The sequence below is a fragment of the Aquarana catesbeiana genome, linkage group LG01, assembly GCF_042186555.1.
Source record: "Aquarana catesbeiana isolate 2022-GZ linkage group LG01, ASM4218655v1, whole genome shotgun sequence".
NCBI lineage: Eukaryota > Metazoa > Chordata > Amphibia > Anura > Ranidae > Aquarana > Aquarana catesbeiana.
This window is the reverse complement of record NC_133324.1, coordinates 142269634-142289431: the sequence shown is the minus strand read 5'-3', so window position 1 is coordinate 142289431 and position 19798 is coordinate 142269634. Positions and strand designations below refer to the sequence as shown.

The 19798-nt window shown below is 46.7% G+C and overlaps 1 protein-coding gene across 1 annotated transcript in view; it reads left to right on the top strand.

The window, feature by feature from the left end:
* MCCC2 (methylcrotonyl-CoA carboxylase subunit 2) overlaps window positions 1–19798 on the top strand; it is a 177473-nt gene that overhangs the window by 44724 nt on the left and 112951 nt on the right. The window contains exon 7 of the mRNA XM_073624396.1: window positions 14479–14592. Within this exon, the coding sequence (XP_073480497.1) occupies window positions 14479–14592 (114 nt within the window). The remainder of the gene's footprint in view (window positions 1–14478; window positions 14593–19798) is intronic.

Below are 19798 nucleotides of genomic sequence, written 5' to 3'. Positions count from 1 at the left end.
TGGTGCAAAATACCCTATGACGGAACCAACTTGTTTGGCTTGGCTGTCTCAAAGGTCACAGGCCTTAAGTTGGGCCTCAATAGTTCTGACAGAAGGCCAAAAAAAAAAAAAACACCTTTCAGACGTAATCTTCCCGAAAGGTATAGGGAGGCGAGATCGTACAGACCGTGTAAAGAGTTCAAGCAAAATTGGTGAAACACCCAATTGTCCTTCTTGCGGATGCAAAAACCGAAAACCTCTAGTACAGGGGATCAGCAAAAATCATTTTGAAGGCACGCCCGCCTAGCCCACGATAGTGGGAGCCAGGCTTAGGCTATTCACGCAGGTCTGGGCGAATCATATAAAAGATCCGTGGACAATATACACCATCCACACGGGTCACAGGTGGAGATTCAAATCCAGGATCCTCAAGGATCACTTCCAAACTACCAGACTTCCATCATCTCTGCAAAAGCGAGAACTCTTAACCAAGTACATCCTAGAGTTACTACAAAAACAAGCGATTGTGGAAGTTCCACTGGACCAGAGAGAGGCACAGGGTTTTATTCTCCACTTTTTCTCGTAAAGAAGATGGGGGGACCTACAACCAGTACTAGATCTAAAGAACCTCAACACAAAGATCTTAGTTGAATTGTTCAAAATGGAGAGCCTCTAATCCATATTACTGGCAGTGAATGCAAAAGATTGGATGCTATCAATCGATTTGCCAGACGCCTATCTACATGTTAATATACACCAAGCCTTTCAAAAATACCTACGTTTTGCAGTAAGACAGCAACACTTTCAATTCCAGAGCCTCCCGTTTGGAATATCGACTGCTTCCAGAACTTTCACGAAAATTTTACTACCAGTGATGGCATATCTGAGAGAGAAGGGACTAAGAGTCCATCGTTATCTCGACGATATCCTCCTCCTAGCTGACAGCCAGCAGTCTCTACTCCAACATCGAGAAATACTAATATCTCCACACTACAACAATTCGGGTGGATAATAAATTGGAAGAAAAGCAACTTGGATCCGGCTCGGAGAATGATCTTCTTGAGAGCAGAACTAAACACCAACTCCAACACTGTAGGACTTCCCCAAGAGAAAATAGGGCCGTTAGTTCAGTAGATAAAGAGACTGATGGCAGCAGTGTATCTACCTGCCAGAACATGCCTGAGCATCTTGGGATCAATGTCTGCCACCTTTCCAATGGTCCAGTGGTCCCAATGGCATATGACAGGCATGTCCAAAGTCCGGCCCGTGGGCCAATCGCGGCCCGCGGTCCGGTTTCGGACGGCCCGCCTGGTAATTTTGACATATGTGTCTTTTGTGCCCCCAACGAATCCCCGAGCGCCGGGGGCCACAAAAGATAGATATCCTGGCTGCCTTGGAGGGGGCGGGACAAGCGCCGTACAGGATACAGGAGAATTTCCTGTTTACACGGCGTCCTGTGTAAAAGGAAGTCCCGTCTCCTGCGCTGCCATTGGACAATTGTTTTGTCCATCATAGGAGGCGGGACTTTCAACTAAAGAGGCTGCCGATAAAAACAGGAGTTTCCCCTGTATATCTGTTGGCTCTCGTCCCGCCCCCTCCCTGTCTCCTCCAAGACTGCAGATGGACATGAATCAGGCTGCACTGACAGCAATGGTGAGTCTGCATTCATGTCAATGTGGGGGCTGCATTCATGTCAATGTGGGGGCTGCATTCATGTCAATGTGGGGGCTGCATTCATGTCAATGCGGTGGGGGCTGCATTCATGTCAATGCGGTGGGGGCTGCTTTCATGTCAATGCGGTGGGGGCTGCATTCTTGTCAATGCGGTGGGGGCTGCATTCATGTCAATGCGGTGGGGGCTGCATTCATGTCAGTGCGGTGGGGGCTGCATTCATGTCAGTGCGGTGGGGGCTGCATTCATGTCAGTGCGGTGGGGGCTGCATTCATGTCAGTGCGGTGGGGGCTGCATTCATGTCAGTGCGGTGGGGGCTGCATTCATGTCAGTGCGGTGGGGGGCTGCATTCATGTCAGTGCGGTGGAGAGCTGCATTCATGTCAATGTGGGGGCTGCATTCATGTCAATGTGGGGGCTGCATTCATGTCAGTGCGGTGGGGGCTGCATTCATGTCAGTGCGGTGGGGGCTGCATTCATGTCAATGTGGGGGCTGCATTCATGTCAATGTGGTGTGGGCTGCATTCATGTCAATGCGGTGGGGGCTGCATTCATGTCAATGCGGTGGGGGCTGCATTCATGTCAATGCGGTGGGGGCTGCATTCATGTCAATGCGGTGGGGGCTGCTTTCATGTCAATGCGGTGGGGGCTGCATTCATGTCAATGCGGTGGGGGCTGCATTCATGTCAATGCGGTGGGGGCTGCATTCATGTCAGTGCGGTGGGGGCTGCATTCATGTCAGTGCGGTGGGGGCTGCGTTCATGTCAGTGCGGTGGGGGCTGCGTTCATGTCAGTGCGGTGGGGGCTGCGTTCATGTCAGTGCGGTGGGGGCTGCGTTCATGTCAGTGCGGTGGGGGCTGCGTTCATGTCAGTGCGGTGGGGGCTGCGTTCATGTCAGTGCGGTGGGGGCTGCGTTCATGTCAGTGCGGTGGGGGCTGCGTTCATGTCAGTGCGGTGGGGGCTGCGTTCATGTCAGTGCGGTGGGGGCTGCGTTCATGTCAGTGCGGTGGGGGCTGCGTTCATGTCAGTGCGGTGGGGGCTGCGTTCATGTCAGTGCGGTGGGGGCTGCGTTCATGTCAGTGCGGTGGGGGCTGCGTTCATGTCAGTGCGGTGGGGGCTGCGTTCATGTCAGTGCGGTGGGGGCTGCGTTCATGTCAGTGCGGTGGGGGCTGCGTTCATGTCAGTGCGGTGGGGGCTGCGTTCATGTCAGTGCGGTGGGGGCTGCGTTCATGTCAGTGCGGTGGGGGCTGCGTTCATGTCAGTGCGGTGGGGGCTGCGTTCATGTCAGTGCGGTGGGGGCTGCGTTCATGTCAGTGCGGTGGGGGCTGCGTTCATGTCAGTGCGGTGGGGGCTGCGTTCATGTCAGTGCGGTGGGGGCTGCGTTCATGTCAGTGCGGTGGGGGCTGCGTTCATGTCAGTGCGGTGGGGGCTGCGTTCATGTCAGTGCGGTGGGGGCTGCGTTCATGTCAGTGCGGTGGGGGCTGCGTTCATGTCAGTGCGGTGGGGGCTGCGTTCATGTCAGTGCGGTGGGGGCTGCGTTCATGTCAGTGCGGTGGGGGCTGCGTTCATGTCAGTGCGGTGGGGGCTGCGTTCATGTCAGTGCGGTGGGGGCTGCGTTCATGTCAGTGCGGTGGGGGCTGCGTTCATGTCAGTGCGGTGGGGGCTGCGTTCATGTCAGTGCGGTGGGGGCTGCGTTCATGTCAGTGCGGTGGGGGCTGCGTTCATGTCAGTGCGGTGGGGGCTGCGTTCATGTCAGTGCGGTGGGGGCTGCGTTCATGTCAGTGCGGTGGGGGCTGCGTTCATGTCAGTGCGGTGGGGGCTGCGTTCATGTCAGTGCGGTGGGGGCTGCGTTCATGTCAGTGCGGTGGGGGCTGCGTTCATGTCAGTGCGGTGGGGGCTGCGTTCATGTCAGTGCGGTGGGGGCTGCGTTCATGTCAGTGCGGTGGGGGCTGCGTTCATGTCAGTGCGGTGGGGGCTGCGTTCATGTCAGTGCGGTGGGGGCTGCGTTCATGTCAGTGCGGTGGGGGCTGCGTTCATGTCAGTGCGGTGGGGGCTGCGTTCATGTCAGTGCGGTGGGGGCTGCGTTCATGTCAGTGCGGTGGGGGCTGCGTTCATGTCAGTGCGGTGGGGGCTGCGTTCATGTCAGTGCGGTGGGGGCTGCGTTCATGTCAGTGCGGTGGGGGCTGCGTTCATGTCAGTGCGGTGGGGGCTGCGTTCATGTCAGTGCGGTGGGGGCTGCGTTCATGTCAGTGCGGTGGGGGCTGCGTTCATGTCAGTGCGGTGGGGGCTGCGTTCATGTCAGTGCGGTGGGGGCTGCGTTCATGTCAGTGCGGTGGGGGCTGCGTTCATGTCAGTGCGGTGGGGGCTGCGTTCATGTCAGTGCGGTGGGGGCTGCGTTCATGTCAGTGCGGTGGGGGCTGCATTCATGTCAGTGCGGTGGGGGCTGCATTCATGTCAGTGCGGTGGGGGCTGCATTCATGTCAGTGCGGTGGGGGCTGCATTCATGTCAGTGCGGTGGGGGCTGCATTCATGTCAGTGCGGTGGGGGCTGCATTCTTGTCAGTGCGGTGGGGGCTGCATTCTTGTCAGTGCGGTGGGGGCTGCATTCATGTCAATGCGGTGGGGGCTGCAGATAGGCACTGATTAGGCTGCATTGATGGGCACTGACCCTTATTTTGCTTCACAGTTCTCTATTTAAAATTTAAGATTTTTTCCCTGAAACTTCCTTTTTAATGTGAAGGTGTGTGTTTATAAGCCAATTAAATACGGTATATCCAAATAACACGCCCGAGCTCATCTATTCACCACACACAGCACAAAGACAAGAGAATTCTTGTTGGGCCGTGTATTAGTGCTAGGACGGACACACTTAGACCAAATTTTAATGGTTTAAGAATGTCAGGCAAAATGGTCGGCCCTCAAGCATGTTCTATTCATCAAATCTGGCCCTCTTTGAAAAAAGTTTGGACACCCCTGGCATATGAGGACATTCCAGAATTAGTTCCTGAAACAATGGAATGAAACATCAATGAGTCAACATATCTTTATCAACAAATCAGTGAAACAAGCTGCATGGTGGTGGACATGGATCAGCAACCTCAAACGCCACTGGCCCATTGCTCCTCCCCACCTAGAAATAATCTCGTCAGATGCTAGTCTACAAGGATGGGGAGCCCACTATCGGGATCATGCGGCACAGGGACGTTTGTTTTTCCGACCGCAGCCTCGAACATCCTGGAGCTCAGAGCCGCTTTCCAGGCCCTCAATAGCGTTCAGTTAGGAGGGCTAGAAGTGTCCTGCTACGCATGGACAACATAGTTACATAGTTACATAGTAGGTGAGGTTGAAAAAAGACACAAGTCCATCAAGTCCAACCTATGTGTGTGATTATGTGTCAGTATTACATTACATATCCCTGTATATTGCGATCATTCAGGTGATTATCTAATAGTTTCTTGAAGCTATCAATGCTCCCCGCTGAGACCACTGCCTGTGGAAGGGAATTCCACATCCTTGCCGCTCTTACAGTAAAGAACCCTCTACGTAGTTTAAGGTTAAACCTCTTTTCTTCTAATTGTAATGAGTGGCCACGAGTCTTATTAAACTCTCTTCTGCGAAAAAGTTTTATCCCTATTGTGGGGTCACCAGTACAGTATTTGTAAATTGAAATCATATCCCCTCTCAAGCATCTCTTCTCGAGAGAGAATAAGTTCAGTGCTCGCAACCTTTCCTCATAACTAAGATCCTCCAGACCCTCCCACCCAACATGGTGGCAGTAAATTACATTCAGAGACAAGGTGGTACCAAGAGCAGCACACTCATGAAGGAAGTGCGCCCTTTCCTCGACTGGACTCAGATACATCTGGCAGACCTGAAAGCAGTATCTGTCCTAGCAGTACAGAACCAACTTGCAGACGATCTAAGCAGAATATTCATCTCGAACAACGAATGGTCCCTGAGTCACCAAGCCTTTTCTCTTCTGACACACAGATGGGGTATTCCCGATTTCGATCTAGCAGCAACCCCAGTGAACAACAAGTGCCCCAAATTCCTGGCGAGAGCCGCCTATCCAACAGCGATAGGGATCGACTGTCTCCACCAACCTTGGAATTTCCGTCTGGGATATATATTTCCTCCGATACCTCCTAATAGCAAGATTTCTGGCCAGACTGAGGAGCTCGATGTCCACGGTTATAGCTGTAATACCGTTCTGGCTGAGGAGACCGTGGTTCACAAGAATTCTACAGATAAGTACTGAGGATCCGTTACCTCTTCCAGTAACTCCGGATTTACTCTCACAAGGCCAGTTCCTGCACCCAGCACCAGAAAGACAACACCTGATGGCATGGAAATTGAAAGGGAGAGAGGCTTCTAGATCAAGGATGTTCACTTAGGGTGATGGCTACCTTGCAACAGGCTAAAAAGAAGTCAACTAACACTTACAACAGAGTGTGGGAAAGGTTTATTGCATTTGAACAGCAACAGTCTTGGGATCCACTCTCTCCTAGAGTATCGTGAATTTCTGCAATTAGGCCTGATGATAATGATGGCAATCAGATGGGTTTTAAATCCCCTCATAATAAAGTTCCAAAAAGCATGTTTAAAAATAAGACCGCCAAGGAAGCCAACATTCCCAACATGGGATCTATCGATAGTTTTGGAGGCCCTATCAAAAAACCCCTTTTTTTCCCTTAGAGTCAATATCCTTATGGGACTTAACACTGAAATTAAGCTTTCTAGTTGCTATAACTTCTGTGAAGAGGGTATCCAAGCTGCAAGCACTCTCGACGAAAGAACCTCATCTGGTCTTCTATCCTGATGGAGTCGTACTTAAACCTTCGGAGCAGTTCATACCTAAAGTAGCATCTGCTTTCCACTTCAATCCAGAAATCAACCTACCAGCATTTCTCACTAGCCAGGGTGAACCACACCCATTGGCTATCAAGTCGGTTATTTCTGCATACTTGGAGGCTACTAACCCGTTCAGAAAAGCAGAAAATCTTCTAGTTATACCTCACAGCGCTAAAAGAGGTCAAGCAGCTTCTTCACGGACAATAGCCTCTTGGCTAATAAGAACCATCAAGAAAGCATACGCAGTGCAGCTCTTCCCAATACTGGATGACCTGAAGGCTCATTCTACCAGGGCAGTGGCAACCTCTTGGGCAGCATACTGTAGAGTGTCTCCAGAGACAATATGCAAAGCAGCAACTTGGTCCTCTAAAACATGTTCATGTTGCATTACAGAATAGATCCTGCTCAATTAACAACGGTTGAGTTTGGAAGATCAATTTATTCAAGCTAACTCTTCCATATCCTGCGGATAAAATAAATACCTTCTAAGCACCCACACAGGGAGTGAGTTATTTCCCAGTGTATGTGCTGCCATGATGCAACAGGAAAATGGAAAATTGTATACTCACCTTTCCGTAATTTTACTTTCCTGATGCATCCTACGGCAGCACACAGACACCCACCCATTTAAGGTGATAGATACTGAGAATGCAGCGGTGAACTCCTCTTCAAAACTTATAGCTAACCAGTCCTATCGGGTTGTGGGGGCGGAGTCACAACCCCAGTGTGTGTGCTGCCATAGGATGCGTCAGGAAAGGAAAATTACAGAAAAGTGAGTATACAATTTTCCGTCATTTGGTCTTTCGTTTATACATCTACAGGGTTTTTACCAGGTGGATGTCAAAAACATGGAGGATACTGCCTCTGGCCTCAGGGTATTGCAAACAGCAGAGTAGGTCATTCTCTGGTGGCAGTTTCTGTGATGGTGTCTCCCTCCCCTCAAGGGTATTGCTTTGGTACGTCCCAATTAGTTATTAATGTAATAACGGGCTCTGTGTCCTGTGATGAACAATAAAGAAATGATTTTCTACAGCTTACCTGTAAAATCCTTTTCTTGTAGAGACCACTTTTATCTGAAAGCGGACCGCCCCCAGGATTTAAAAATACCGAGGTTTAGGCAGCTATCTGCTGCCATAACAGCGGTATTCAACATCAAAGTAACGACATATAACGATGGCAGGTGGTCCAGAAGTGGTTAAAACTGTCATCTGTGGTCATTTGGGCTTGCTCTCTTAAACTGAACATGTGAGGTGAAAGATATGTGAACTGACTTGAATTATAAAGGTGTAGGCTCCAGGGCTGTCAACCAAAACCTAACTCAATTACCTAGCCAGTTCTATGTAAAGTGAACAGATAGGCTATGGGGGTACCTCATCCTATAGAGAGTTTATAAACAAAGAACCAACATGATGGATTATCATGGTACCATATAGGAATTCATACACTTAATATTTTTCAATCAATTTATTTTACAAAAAATAATACATAGAAAAAACTATAAAATCAATGGAGCTGTTCTCGTAAGGTTCAACAATAATAGTTACAACAGATGTCAAAAAGATGGTTGATGCGTTTCACATTTCTGCTTCTTCAGAACCAAATATTTTTTGACTTGTAACAGAAGAACCTTAATTGGAGAAATGGGAGGAGAATAGTGTAACGAGCCCCTTGCTCGCTCGGTTCCACTCTCCCGACACTCCTCTGCAGCTATTGAATCAGATTGCAACGTCTGATGGTTCGGTCATCCGATGCTCCGGGACTAGAACTACAGCTCTGTGCCGTTCTAGTCCAGTTGTGATAGCTCAGAACAAACACCAGGCAGGCTGTATGTAAGTTCAAACAGGACTATCCTTTATTGCAAAATACAGGCTTTTATACACTCAAAGTGGAGGTGCAGACCTCCTGCTCATATTACTCTAACAATACAGCTGTAACCTAATTAACCTAATTAACATGAGCTAATTAATCCCTTTAGACAGCCTAGATGACTCAGACATGACCGCTAGGCCAGACTTGCCGTCTTGTAGTTCAGAAAATCCAATCAACATTATCACAATCAACATAGACTCTTCTTAACACAATAGCAGAGTTAATTAACACAAATAACAATAGGGATCTAATGACTCTTTGTTCCCATAATAGACTTATTTACAATACACATTTTAGCAGACAATAGACAGACAGGTGTTGGAATTTACATCAGCATCTCCTAACAGTATCTGTCCCAGCATTATGAATCAGCCACTATTCCAATATGGCAAATCCAGGGTCCCCAGAGTCTGTGTGTCCTGGGGAACCAGGACCCGAATCCACAGTAATACCACCTCAAGGGTCCCCAGGCATACAGCTCACAAAGAGCACCATTCCCCCAAATGCAAGGGCCCCCAATTGATCGGCAAGAGGCTAGCATACAGTCCCCTCCAAAAGTCTCTTTCCCCGGCTAGGTCTGTCACATTTCTCCCCTTTCGGCAGGAGACTAACACAGGAGGAGACCCCAGACGGGTTGACTCCGAAGTTAGTCAGTAGTTCCAGTCCTCTAATGCCTGTAGCCACACAGTACCTCAAACAAATTGTTCCAAACAAAGAATTACTCACCCAGCCAACCTCTGCCTCTCTCAGAGAACATATCTGCCGCTGGGGAGAGGCCTGGACTGGCCCTTCTCCCTGGAGTCCTTTCTGCCGCTGGAGAGAAGACAGGGTGTCTGGGCTCACTCCGTCATGCTGTTGGGGATCTGGGCCGACTGCCCAGCATCCCTGGGGTATACAGGTGGAGACTGAAGTCCCATCCACCTTCACAGGACATCCATCCTCTGTTAGTTGAGGGCAGAGTCCAGCAGTACTCGGCCCTGTTGCCAGCCCTTCTGCTGGAAACCCCACACCATCTGCTCCGGCTAACTGTTGGGGAGGGACGACGAACACCTCCTCTCCCTTCTCCCCCTGTATCCTGATCTGCTGCTGGGAAGTAACCACCTCCTTCTCACCCTCAGCCTCCGGAACCGCCGCAGGTGTAGGGCAGAGATCTTGGACCCTCTGTCCGGTTGCCATCGCTTCAGCTGGGGAAGTTCCTTGTGATTTCACAGATACTTCTGTTGGTGCTGGGCAGAGCATAGTGAAGTTTGGGCCTAATAACAGCTCCTCTTCTGCTGGAGGCTCACCAGGTTGTTCTTCCTTAACAGAAAAGTCTATCAAATCCCCTGTCTCTGCAACTGGTGTCTGGGGATAAAGGTTCACCATCTCCTCTCCGTGGAACACAGAAGATGCTATCAGTGCTGGGCAGAGCACAGTGAAGTTTGGCCCTAATAACAGCTCTTCTTCTGCTGGAGGCTCACCAGGTTGTTCTTCCTCAGCAGAAAAGTCTACCAAATCCCCTGTCTCTGCAACTGGTGTCTGGGGATAAAGGTTCACCATCTCCTGTCCCTGGAACCCAGAAGATGCTATCAGTGCTGGGCAGAGCACAGTGAAGTTTGGCCCTAATAACAGCTCTTCTTCTGCTGGAGGCTCACCAGGTTGTTCTTCCTCAGCAGAAAAGTCTACCAAATCCCCTGTCTCTGCAACTGGTGTCTGGGGATAAAGGTTCACCATCTCCTCTCCGTGGAACACAGAAGATGCTATCAGTGCTGGGCAGAGGTTAGCAGGGCTCTGCCCTGTTGTCAGCACTTCAGGTTTGGGGACGGCAATCTTCAGATTTTCCACTACCGATTCTCTGGCATTCTGCTGGACAGGCACATTCCTCCATCCAAGATCATCCAATGCAGAAACAGGTTCATCAAGGTCAGTCAGCACTTGCTGCATCCGCCATAAGACCTCCGCCTCCATAGCTGTGGGTGCAGGTTGGCAAAGCACACCGTTACTCTGCCACATTGTCAACTCTTCAGCCAGGATTTCAGAGTTGTCAACTGGTATTTCATGATAGTCCCAGGCAAAGGGAGCACCACCCTGCTGCTGAGCAGAGTCTAACAGCTGTTTGTAGGCGATCTCCAACTCCCATTCCTGAACGGCCAGAAACTCCAAATCTTCCAGTGTCCAGTGCACTTCTGAGACATTGAGTCTCCGCTCTCTGTGCTCCATTATTTCCTCCAAAAGCCACTCCCGATCACTTCCAAAGTCAGGGTCCCTGGGCAGCCTCCAGTATAACAATCCCAGTCCATCATAGTCAAAGCCTTCCGTGGGGCTGTCATCCGCTGTCCATGGGCACACTTGGGCTACATACCACTGGAGGGCTCTGTAGCTCTCGTCCAACTGCATTTCTGCCTGGATCAGCCTGCTTAACTTGGCTGTCCACTCCTGGTTCGGCTGTTCCCCCAAAAACAGCATTCGCACTTCATACTGCGACCAGTACCTCACATGGATGGAGGGGAGAACTTTTCCCTGGTGTCGCTGCTCACGGGCTAGCGCTTCCTTCCAGAGTTCACAGCGTATAGAATCAAACCATCCTGGCAGGACCTGCTCTGATACTGGTCCTCTGTGCTGTATCTCCTTCTCTCGCAACCTCCTTCTGAATTCCTCATCCATGGTGACTGGTATCTCTCCTCTCCTGCTATCCTGCTACCTTGGATCCAGGTGATGGTTTGGATGTGTTCACGGCAAGGAAGCACGATCCCACCATTCCCTCCACGGCTCTCAAGTAAGTCTTTCAGCGTGGCTCTCCTGCAGGCTGGTTTGGAGTGTCCCAGTAACTGGAGAGCAAATCCCACGGCTGCCAACCAATGTAACGAGCCCCTTGCTCGCTCAGTTCCACTCTCCCGACACTCCTCTGCAGCTATTGAATCAGATTGCAACGTCTGATGGTTCGGTCATCCGATGCTCCGGGACTAGAACTACAGCTCTGTGCCGTTCTAGTCCAGTTGTAATAGCTCAGAACAAACACCAGGCAGGCTGTATGTAAGTTCAAACAGGACTATCCTTTATTGCAAAATACAGACTTTTATACACTCAAAGTGGAGGTGCAGACCTCCTGCTCATATTACTCTAACAATACAGCTGTAACCTAATTAACATGAGCTAATTAACTAATCCCTTTAGACAGCCTAGATGACTCAGACATGACCGTTAGGCCAGACTGGCCGTCTTGTAGTTCAGAAAATCCAATCAACATTATCACAATCAACATAGACTCTTCTTCACACAATAGCAGAGCTAATTAACACAAATAACAATGGGGATCTAATGACTCTTAGATCCCATAGTAGACTTATTTACAATACACATTTTAGCAGACAATAGACAGACAGGTGTTGGAATTTACATCAGCATCTCCTAACAGTATCTGTCCCAGCATTATGAATCAGCCACTATTCCAATATGGCAAATCCAGGGTCCCCAGAGTCTGTGTGTCCTGAGGGACCAGGACCCGAATCCACAGCAATACCACCTCAAGGGTCCCCAGGCATACAGCTCACAAAGAGCACCATTCCCCCAAATGCAAGGGCCCCCGATTGATCGGCAAGAGGCTAGCATACAGTCCCCTCCAAAAGTCTCTTTCCCGGCTAGGTCTGTCACAAATAGATATCATTGAGAGTGGTTACATGACTTGTGTCCAGGTAAGAGAAAAACACAGTAATCTCAATTATTACAAATATAATGACCCTCATCAAAGAGAGCATTGTAACTTACATATTGTAAACCCAGCCAAGCAGCCCACAGGCCAGAAATGGTGTGCCCACATACAATGGGAGAGGGGGTTGTTGCATGGGGATGCAGGATACTGGACCAAGATAACAGCCCCTAGATAATAGAAACTTACCAATATAATCCCCAATTACAAATATGCCACAAACTAAATACACTTGTAAACAGAGCCAGTCATTATATGACAAAATGGGGCATACTCACTCAAAAAATTATTAAATCACAAATGAGGATGGGAGCAGGTGGGTGTATTCCAATCATATAACTGATGACACTTCCCTATGAAGATTTCTTGTTTATTATCAACAGGCTCCTATATAATTCCTCAATAAATTAATATTAGATAAATAGAATAGATAATTTTAGATATGAAGTGTGTAAATGGTATAGGAACAAAAATACCTGTATAAAACTTCTGTGCAGACAGGTGACAAGGCTCATAGAACTCACAGGAGAATAGAGCCGTGATACAAACACCAGTCAGTTCAGATAATATGGTATCACAGGTCCACTCAGTCTAGTGAAGGAGGCAATCAAAGTTTCTAACTTTAAGCATGGCACAGCTAAAGGAGAGATAGATAGTAAGGGCTCAGCATCATGTTGCCAAAACAGAAGGGACCATTGTCCACAAAGAGTCCAAAATATCCAAAAAATATCCATAGAACACTTACAATCCAAGTACCTCAGGATAAAATGTGCACACCGCTTGTTAGACCTGACAAACTACACTGACTAAATAGCCAGTTTTGGCGCCAAAAACGGCGTTCCGATCAATTACCGGCGGGTGTGTTAGCTTGGGTAATCCTCAATAGAGGATGGCAATGTAGGAGACATACGATGACACCATCCGTCCGATTGCAACTGCGCAGGCGCCAGTCTTCTCCCTAGCCAGAGAACGAAACCGAAACAACCCAGACTGTCCCATATCATAAGCGGCCGGCCGAAAAGGAAGATCCCTCTTCTTATAGATGCCCAGCAATCCATCAGTGCATATTAACACTCACCATTCCTATCCATTATATCTCAAATATTGTAGAAACCTAGGAGCCTGTCAGAAAGAGGGGAGAAGGAAGGGAACCTACTTTTATTATCTAGGGGCTGTTATCTTGGTCCAGTATCATGCATCCCCTGTGCAACAACCCCCTCTCCCATTGTGTGTGCGCAAACAGTTTCTGGCCTGTGGGCTGCCTGGCTGGGTTTACAATATATAAGTTACAACGCTCTCTTTGAAGAGGGTCATTATATTTGTAATAATTGAGATTACTGTGTTTTTCTCTTACCTGGACACAAGTCACGTAACCACTCTCAATGATATCTATCTCCTCCCATTTCTCCAATTAAGATTCTTCTGTTACAAGTCAAAAAATATTTGGTTCTGAAGAAGCAGAAATGTGAAACGCGTCAACCATCTTTTTGACATCTGTTGTAACTATTATGCCCCGTACACACGGTTGGATTTTCCGATGGAAAATGTCCGATCGGAGCGTGTTGTCGGAAATTCCGACCGTGTGTGGGCTCCATCGGACATTTTCCATCGGATTTTCCGACACACAAAGTTGGAGAGCAGGAGATAAAATTTTCCGACAACAAAATCCGTTGTCGGAAATTCCGATCGTGTGTACACAAATCCGACGGACAAAGTGCCACGCATGCTCAGAATAAATAAAGAGATGAAAGCTATTGGCCACTGCCCCGTTTATAGTCCCGACGTACGTGTTTTACGTCACCGCGTTCAGAACGATCGGATTTTCCGACAACTTTGTGTGACCGTGTGTATGCAAGACAAGTTTGAGCCAACATCCGTCAGAAAAAATCCTAGGATTTTGTTGTCGGAATTTCCGAACAAAGTCTGACCGTGTGTACGCCCTATTACTGTTGAACCTTACGAGAACAGCTCCATTGATTTTTCTATGTATTCATTTTTGTAAAATAAATTGATTGAAAAATATTAAGTGTATGAATTCCTCTATGGTAGCATGATAATCCATCACGTTGGTTCTTTGTTTATAAATACCTAGCCAGTTCCTGATCTGGAACCATCATGCAGTAGTAAAATCTGAAAAATTAAAACCCTTGTTCTCTATTCCTTTTCCGAATCAGTGCCCTTATAGTGATCCAATAAATCTCGGATGACAATAGAAGTCCCAAAATCTGCACTTTTTAAAATGCTGTGCCAACAGTGACAGCTTTGATGGTACTCTCCTCCTAGGTTCTCTCTAAATGACCCAAGGATTAAAACATGGGTTTAAGCATATATACAGTACATTTGTGCACTATATACATTATTATTGTTTTTTATGCTGTGTTATTCTGCCTAATGCTTGACTGTTTCTGTAAAATATTATTCACAGATAGCAGTAGTGATGGGATCTTGTACTGCTGGAGGAGCATACGTTCCAGCCATGGCAGATGAAAGTATCATCGTTAAAAAGCAGGGAACCATTTTCCTAGGAGGACCTCCATTAGTAAGTATATGTCCTGGTAAGACAAAACCTTTGAATGTAAGCCTTCCTTGGGCTGATAATACAGCCATGGCCAAAAGTTTTGAGAATGCCACAAATATACATTTTCACAAAGTCTGCTGCTTCACTGTTTTTAGATCTTTTTTTAGGTGTTACTATGGTTTACTGAAGTATAATTACAAGAATTGTAATTGTAACCCCACGACCATGACCATATTTAGGTTTTTTATTTTTGGTGTGGGGTTCCCCTTAAAGATCCTCAAAGCACAAGTCAGATCATATGATGATCCGACTTGCATTCAAATCCATGGGATGAAATTTGCCCACGTCAGATCAAAGTAGTGAAGGAACCTTTTCAAAGTCAGACCGACACAAGTCAGACCAGTTAAGATGGCTTTCCTAGGGAACCACTGATTTATACACGTCATGTGACATGTTCTCCCAAAGTCAGAGCTTATGTTGCACCAGTGTGAACAAGCGAATCACTGACATAATGTCAACTGGTCCTTTTGTGGCAGGGCTCAAATTCAGTGGAAATGTGTTTTGCAATTCATCTGATCACTCTTCATAACATTCTGGAGTATATGCAAATTGCCATCATAAAAACTGAGGCAGCAGGCTTTGTGAAAATTAATATTTGTGTCATTCTCAAAACTTTTAGCCAGGGCTGTATGTGTTGTATGAGTGTAGGTGGGTTTATTCACCTGTTCGTTTCTCCTTACATTTAGGGGCTTTAGTAGTATCTCCTGCCTATTCTGCTGAGCTGTTCAAAGAAATGGTATACAGGTATAATGGACAGAATGCTGCACATAAAGCCATAGGAAGTATACAAGAGGGCAACTACTGCAGCCACAATGGTGGGGGCAACAGGTGACTGAACCCACCAACATCCATATTATATGTTATAGGTTTTATTACATGTGACAAGCTTACTACCATAGTTCTATCCTCACAGATACCTTACCTAGTATTGAGTAGCTTTAGGAGAGGAGGTGCCTTCGGAAAGCTCACAGCATTGTTGAGGACCGTTCATCCAAACCGTTATTTGTTTAAATTGTTACCATCTGGCAGGTGGTATAGGAGTAGCCTACCAGGTTCCAAAATATTTTTTTCCCTGGGCAGTCCATATCCTGTCAAATGTAGCATAAATGAGGAGGGAGATGTAGTGCAGGGCGGATGTTTTAAGATAAATTTCAAGGACATCTTAAGAGGGTAGTTGTCCTAATATTTGTTGGTAGGTTTTTTCATTATGGATGTAGAGGATCAGAATTGGGTGGGGTATATTCTAATGAATTGCTGTATTTTATGTTGTAGTGTGTGTGTGTTTATATGTATCTGTTTTTATATACTTATTATGTGTAGCTTTGGAAGGGACTACAAATGTATTTCATTTTATGATTTTTATTGTAGATTGACAAGTAAATTGCTTGATTGATTTTAACCACTTCCTTTCCATAATCTAACTTTTCTCAGTATTATGCCCCATGTTTTAACAAAACCAACGTGTTCCTTTTGACAGCTAGCAGCTACAATGTACTTGGCTGCTAGCTGTCAAACCAAGCTGGAACTAACAGCTTTGGTCTTCGCTAAAGACAGGAAACTAATTCTAGCAGTTCCGATTATGTGATCACTGTCCTCTTTGACAAAGTGATCACAGGAAAGCTGAAGGCTTTATTTAGAAAATAATGGTTTTTGAGTGCAGAGACAATTGCAACCTGCAGATTAAATTGTGCCTGTTGAGTACTGTAATTGCCTAAAAATAAATATGAGTAGAATTTTATTTAAAATCGTGTACCAAATGAAATCTTTATATGTCCGTAAAACAAATTACAGTAAAGACTTAATAAATTTTGATTTGATATACAAGCGATTGTCTTGATATACAAGTAGCGTCACGTTACAACTGAGTATAAAAGAGCGGAGAGGCACCTCTAAATGTAGCAATTTGGTTACATTTAATGAAGGTGCAACATTTAGCAACTCACATGGTTGTTGATTAAAAGAGGCACATCTAAGTATGCAGGCATCCAGGGGGTAAAATTGTCCACATAGACCATCCTCCTCATCGCCATCTACGTCATCTCTTCCACGATGCGCTCCACAAGCCGTTCAATCGCTCTACTGCAGGGTCTTCCCGGTCGCAATTGCAGATTGACAGTGGTGAGAACAGGAGGTGTGGAGGACGGTCTATGTGGACAGCTTCGCCCCAGATGCCTGCATACTTAGATGTGCCTGTTTTAAACATCAACCATGTCAGTTGCTAAATGTTGTACCTTCATTAAATGTAACCATATTGCTACACATAGAGGCACCTCTCTTCTCTTTTATACTCTGTAGCTCCTGCTGGTTTTTGCTTCTAATCCCCTTGTGGAGGCTTCTATTTGTGGATGGACATTTTATGGTTACACAACCTATCACATTCACAAGGACTTATGAATAAATGATTGTGGAACCAATTATTTGAGTTTCCATTATTTCTTATGGGGAAATATACAAATTATTATACTCGCAATCCAAGGTTTTACTTTATTTGGGTGGTCATATTAGTCAAATAAATTGTAATCAAGTTAAACTATGCATACTAATGCTAAATTTGGCATTGACCTGGCGCACGATTCTCCCATCATTGATTGGAAACTAGTCTGTTTTCCAAAAACTTCCAGCATGCTGGATCGCTCATTTTCGATAGCTGCACGAAAATCGCCCGTTGCTGCAGCCTACTAATGATGCGAAGTTTGAAAGAAAACGTAACAAATTTTCGTAAGAAATGTTCGTAAACAAAATATTTTAAAAATCAGCCCATTTATGGCCTGCTTTATCCCTAGCCTTACACAACTGTACAGGTGCCTCTCCTGTACTGAAATTGCTTAATTGGATTTCACTGCATTTTGGGAGCTTTAGCTCTGGGTCACACCAGTGCGACTTGTCATTCGACTTCACAGTTCAAAGTCACATGACAAGTCGCAGGCCATTTTTGGCAGTGGAACTGTTCAAATTGCTGCGATGCAGAAAAAGGTTCCAGCACTATTTCTGTGCGATTTCAGTGCGACTTGCATTGATATGTTAAATGAAGTTGCACAAATATCAACAGGCTTCACATGAAATAACACTGCTTTGAAGTCACGCTGAAATGGGGCTTAGAAGCTGCAGCAAGTCACACAGAGCCCATCTGACTTTCTGGCTGGAGAATGTCTAATATAATCTAGCCTTTTCCTCCCTAGTTTGAGTTTCCATGACTCACCCCTTTTATTTATTGGATTTCAGTTTTTAGACATCTCCTCTTTGTAGGCTCTTGATTGTGTGACTGTACTCCCTTTTAAAGCAAACAGCACCTTTTGGGTTTAAAGTGGCTTTGTGTGCAGCAGCGCCCCCTCCCCCAATACTTACCTGAGCCCCATCGCGATCCAGCAATGTGCACAAGAGCCTCAGCTCTCTAGGGATTCTTCCTCCTCATTTTCTGAGACCACAATTGGCTGTCAACCACAGCCAATAAGGAGAAGGGACGGGGCCGAGCCACAGCTCTGTGTGTGAATGGACACGCAGAGCAGTGGCTCGGGAGCAAGCCTGCTCAGGTGCCCACGTGTGGGGGCACTTGGCAGGAGGGAGGGGCCAGGAGTGCCGGCGGGGGACCTGAGAAGAGGAGGATCTGGGCTGCTCTGTGCAAAACCCTTACATAAAGCAGGTAAAGTGGTTATAAAGTCAAATATCTTTTACTCCCTGCATTACCGGCATTAAAGGGGTTCTAAACCCTTGTGTTTTTTCACCTTAATACAGCCTATGAATTAAGGTGAAAAAACACCTGGCAGTCACTGCCAACCCCCCCCCCCCCCCTCGTATTTACTTACCTGAGCCCCTTCATCTTCTCGGCGGGGACACGCTGTCCCTATCTCCACAGGGTCCCAGCTCTTGATTGGATAGAATGATAGCAGCGCAGCCATTGGCTCCCGCTGCTGTCAATCAAATCCATTGACGCGGGGGGTGGGGCTGAGTCCGGCATAAGTGTCTGTGGACACAAATGCTGGACTCGGGAGCACGCCCGCAAGGTAACCCCTCGGGAGAGCGCTTCTCCTAGGGGGTTATCTGATGCGGGGAGAAGCCGCGAGAGCCGCCGGGGGACCCCAGAAGAGGATGTTCGAGGCCACTCTGTGCAAAACGAGCTGCACAGTGGAGGGAAGTATGATATGTTTATTATTTTTAAAAAATAAAAAACGATCCTTTACACTTTAAGGCAAAAAACTGACCAAAAATGCAGCAAGCAGCATTTTTAACACCGCAATGAAAGCGCAATAGACCAATGTGCAGACATGCATAGAATTTTTCTTTCGCTAAACATGCCAATAATGGCCGACAATAAATTCATATTCATTATGATTGATGCTATTAACCACTTAAGGACTGGAAGGATTTGCCCCCTGTAATGACCAGGCCATTTTTTGCGATACGGCACTGCGTCGCTTTAACTGACAACTGCGCGGTTGTGCGACGTTGTACTTAAACAGAATTGATGTCCTTTTTTTCCCACAAATAGAGCTTTCTTTTGGTGGTATTTGATCACCTCTGCGGTTTTTATTTTTTGCGCTATAAACAAAAAAAGTGACAATTTTGAAAAAATATATATTTTTTACTTTTTGCTATACTGAATAACCAAACAAAAAACAAAAACTTCATCGGTTTAGGCCAATGTGTATTCTTCTACATATTTCTGGTAAAAAAAATCGCAATAAGCGTATATTGGTTTGCACAAAAGTTATAGCGTCTACAAAATAGGGGATAGATTTATGGCATTTTTATTATTTATTTATTTTTTACTAGTAATGGTGGCGATCTGCAATTTTTAGTGAGACTGCAACATTGCGTCAGACAGATCGGACACTTTTGACACTTTTTATGGGACCGGTGACATTTATACAGCGATCACAGTTAAAAATAGCCACTAACTACTGTATAAATATCACTGGCAGGGAAGGGGTTAACACTAGGGGGCGATCAAGGGGTTAAGTGTTCCCTAGGGAGGTGTTTCTAACTGTGGGGGGAGTGTACTGACTGGAGGAGAGAGATCGCTGTTCCTAATCACTAGGAACAGCAGATCTCTATCTACTCCCCTGTCAGAACGGGGATCTGTTTGTGTACATGCAAAGATCCACGTTCTGGCTCTCTGTGGAGCTATCGCGGGTAATAATGACGGCAGCTGGTCGGCAAGCGGTTAATT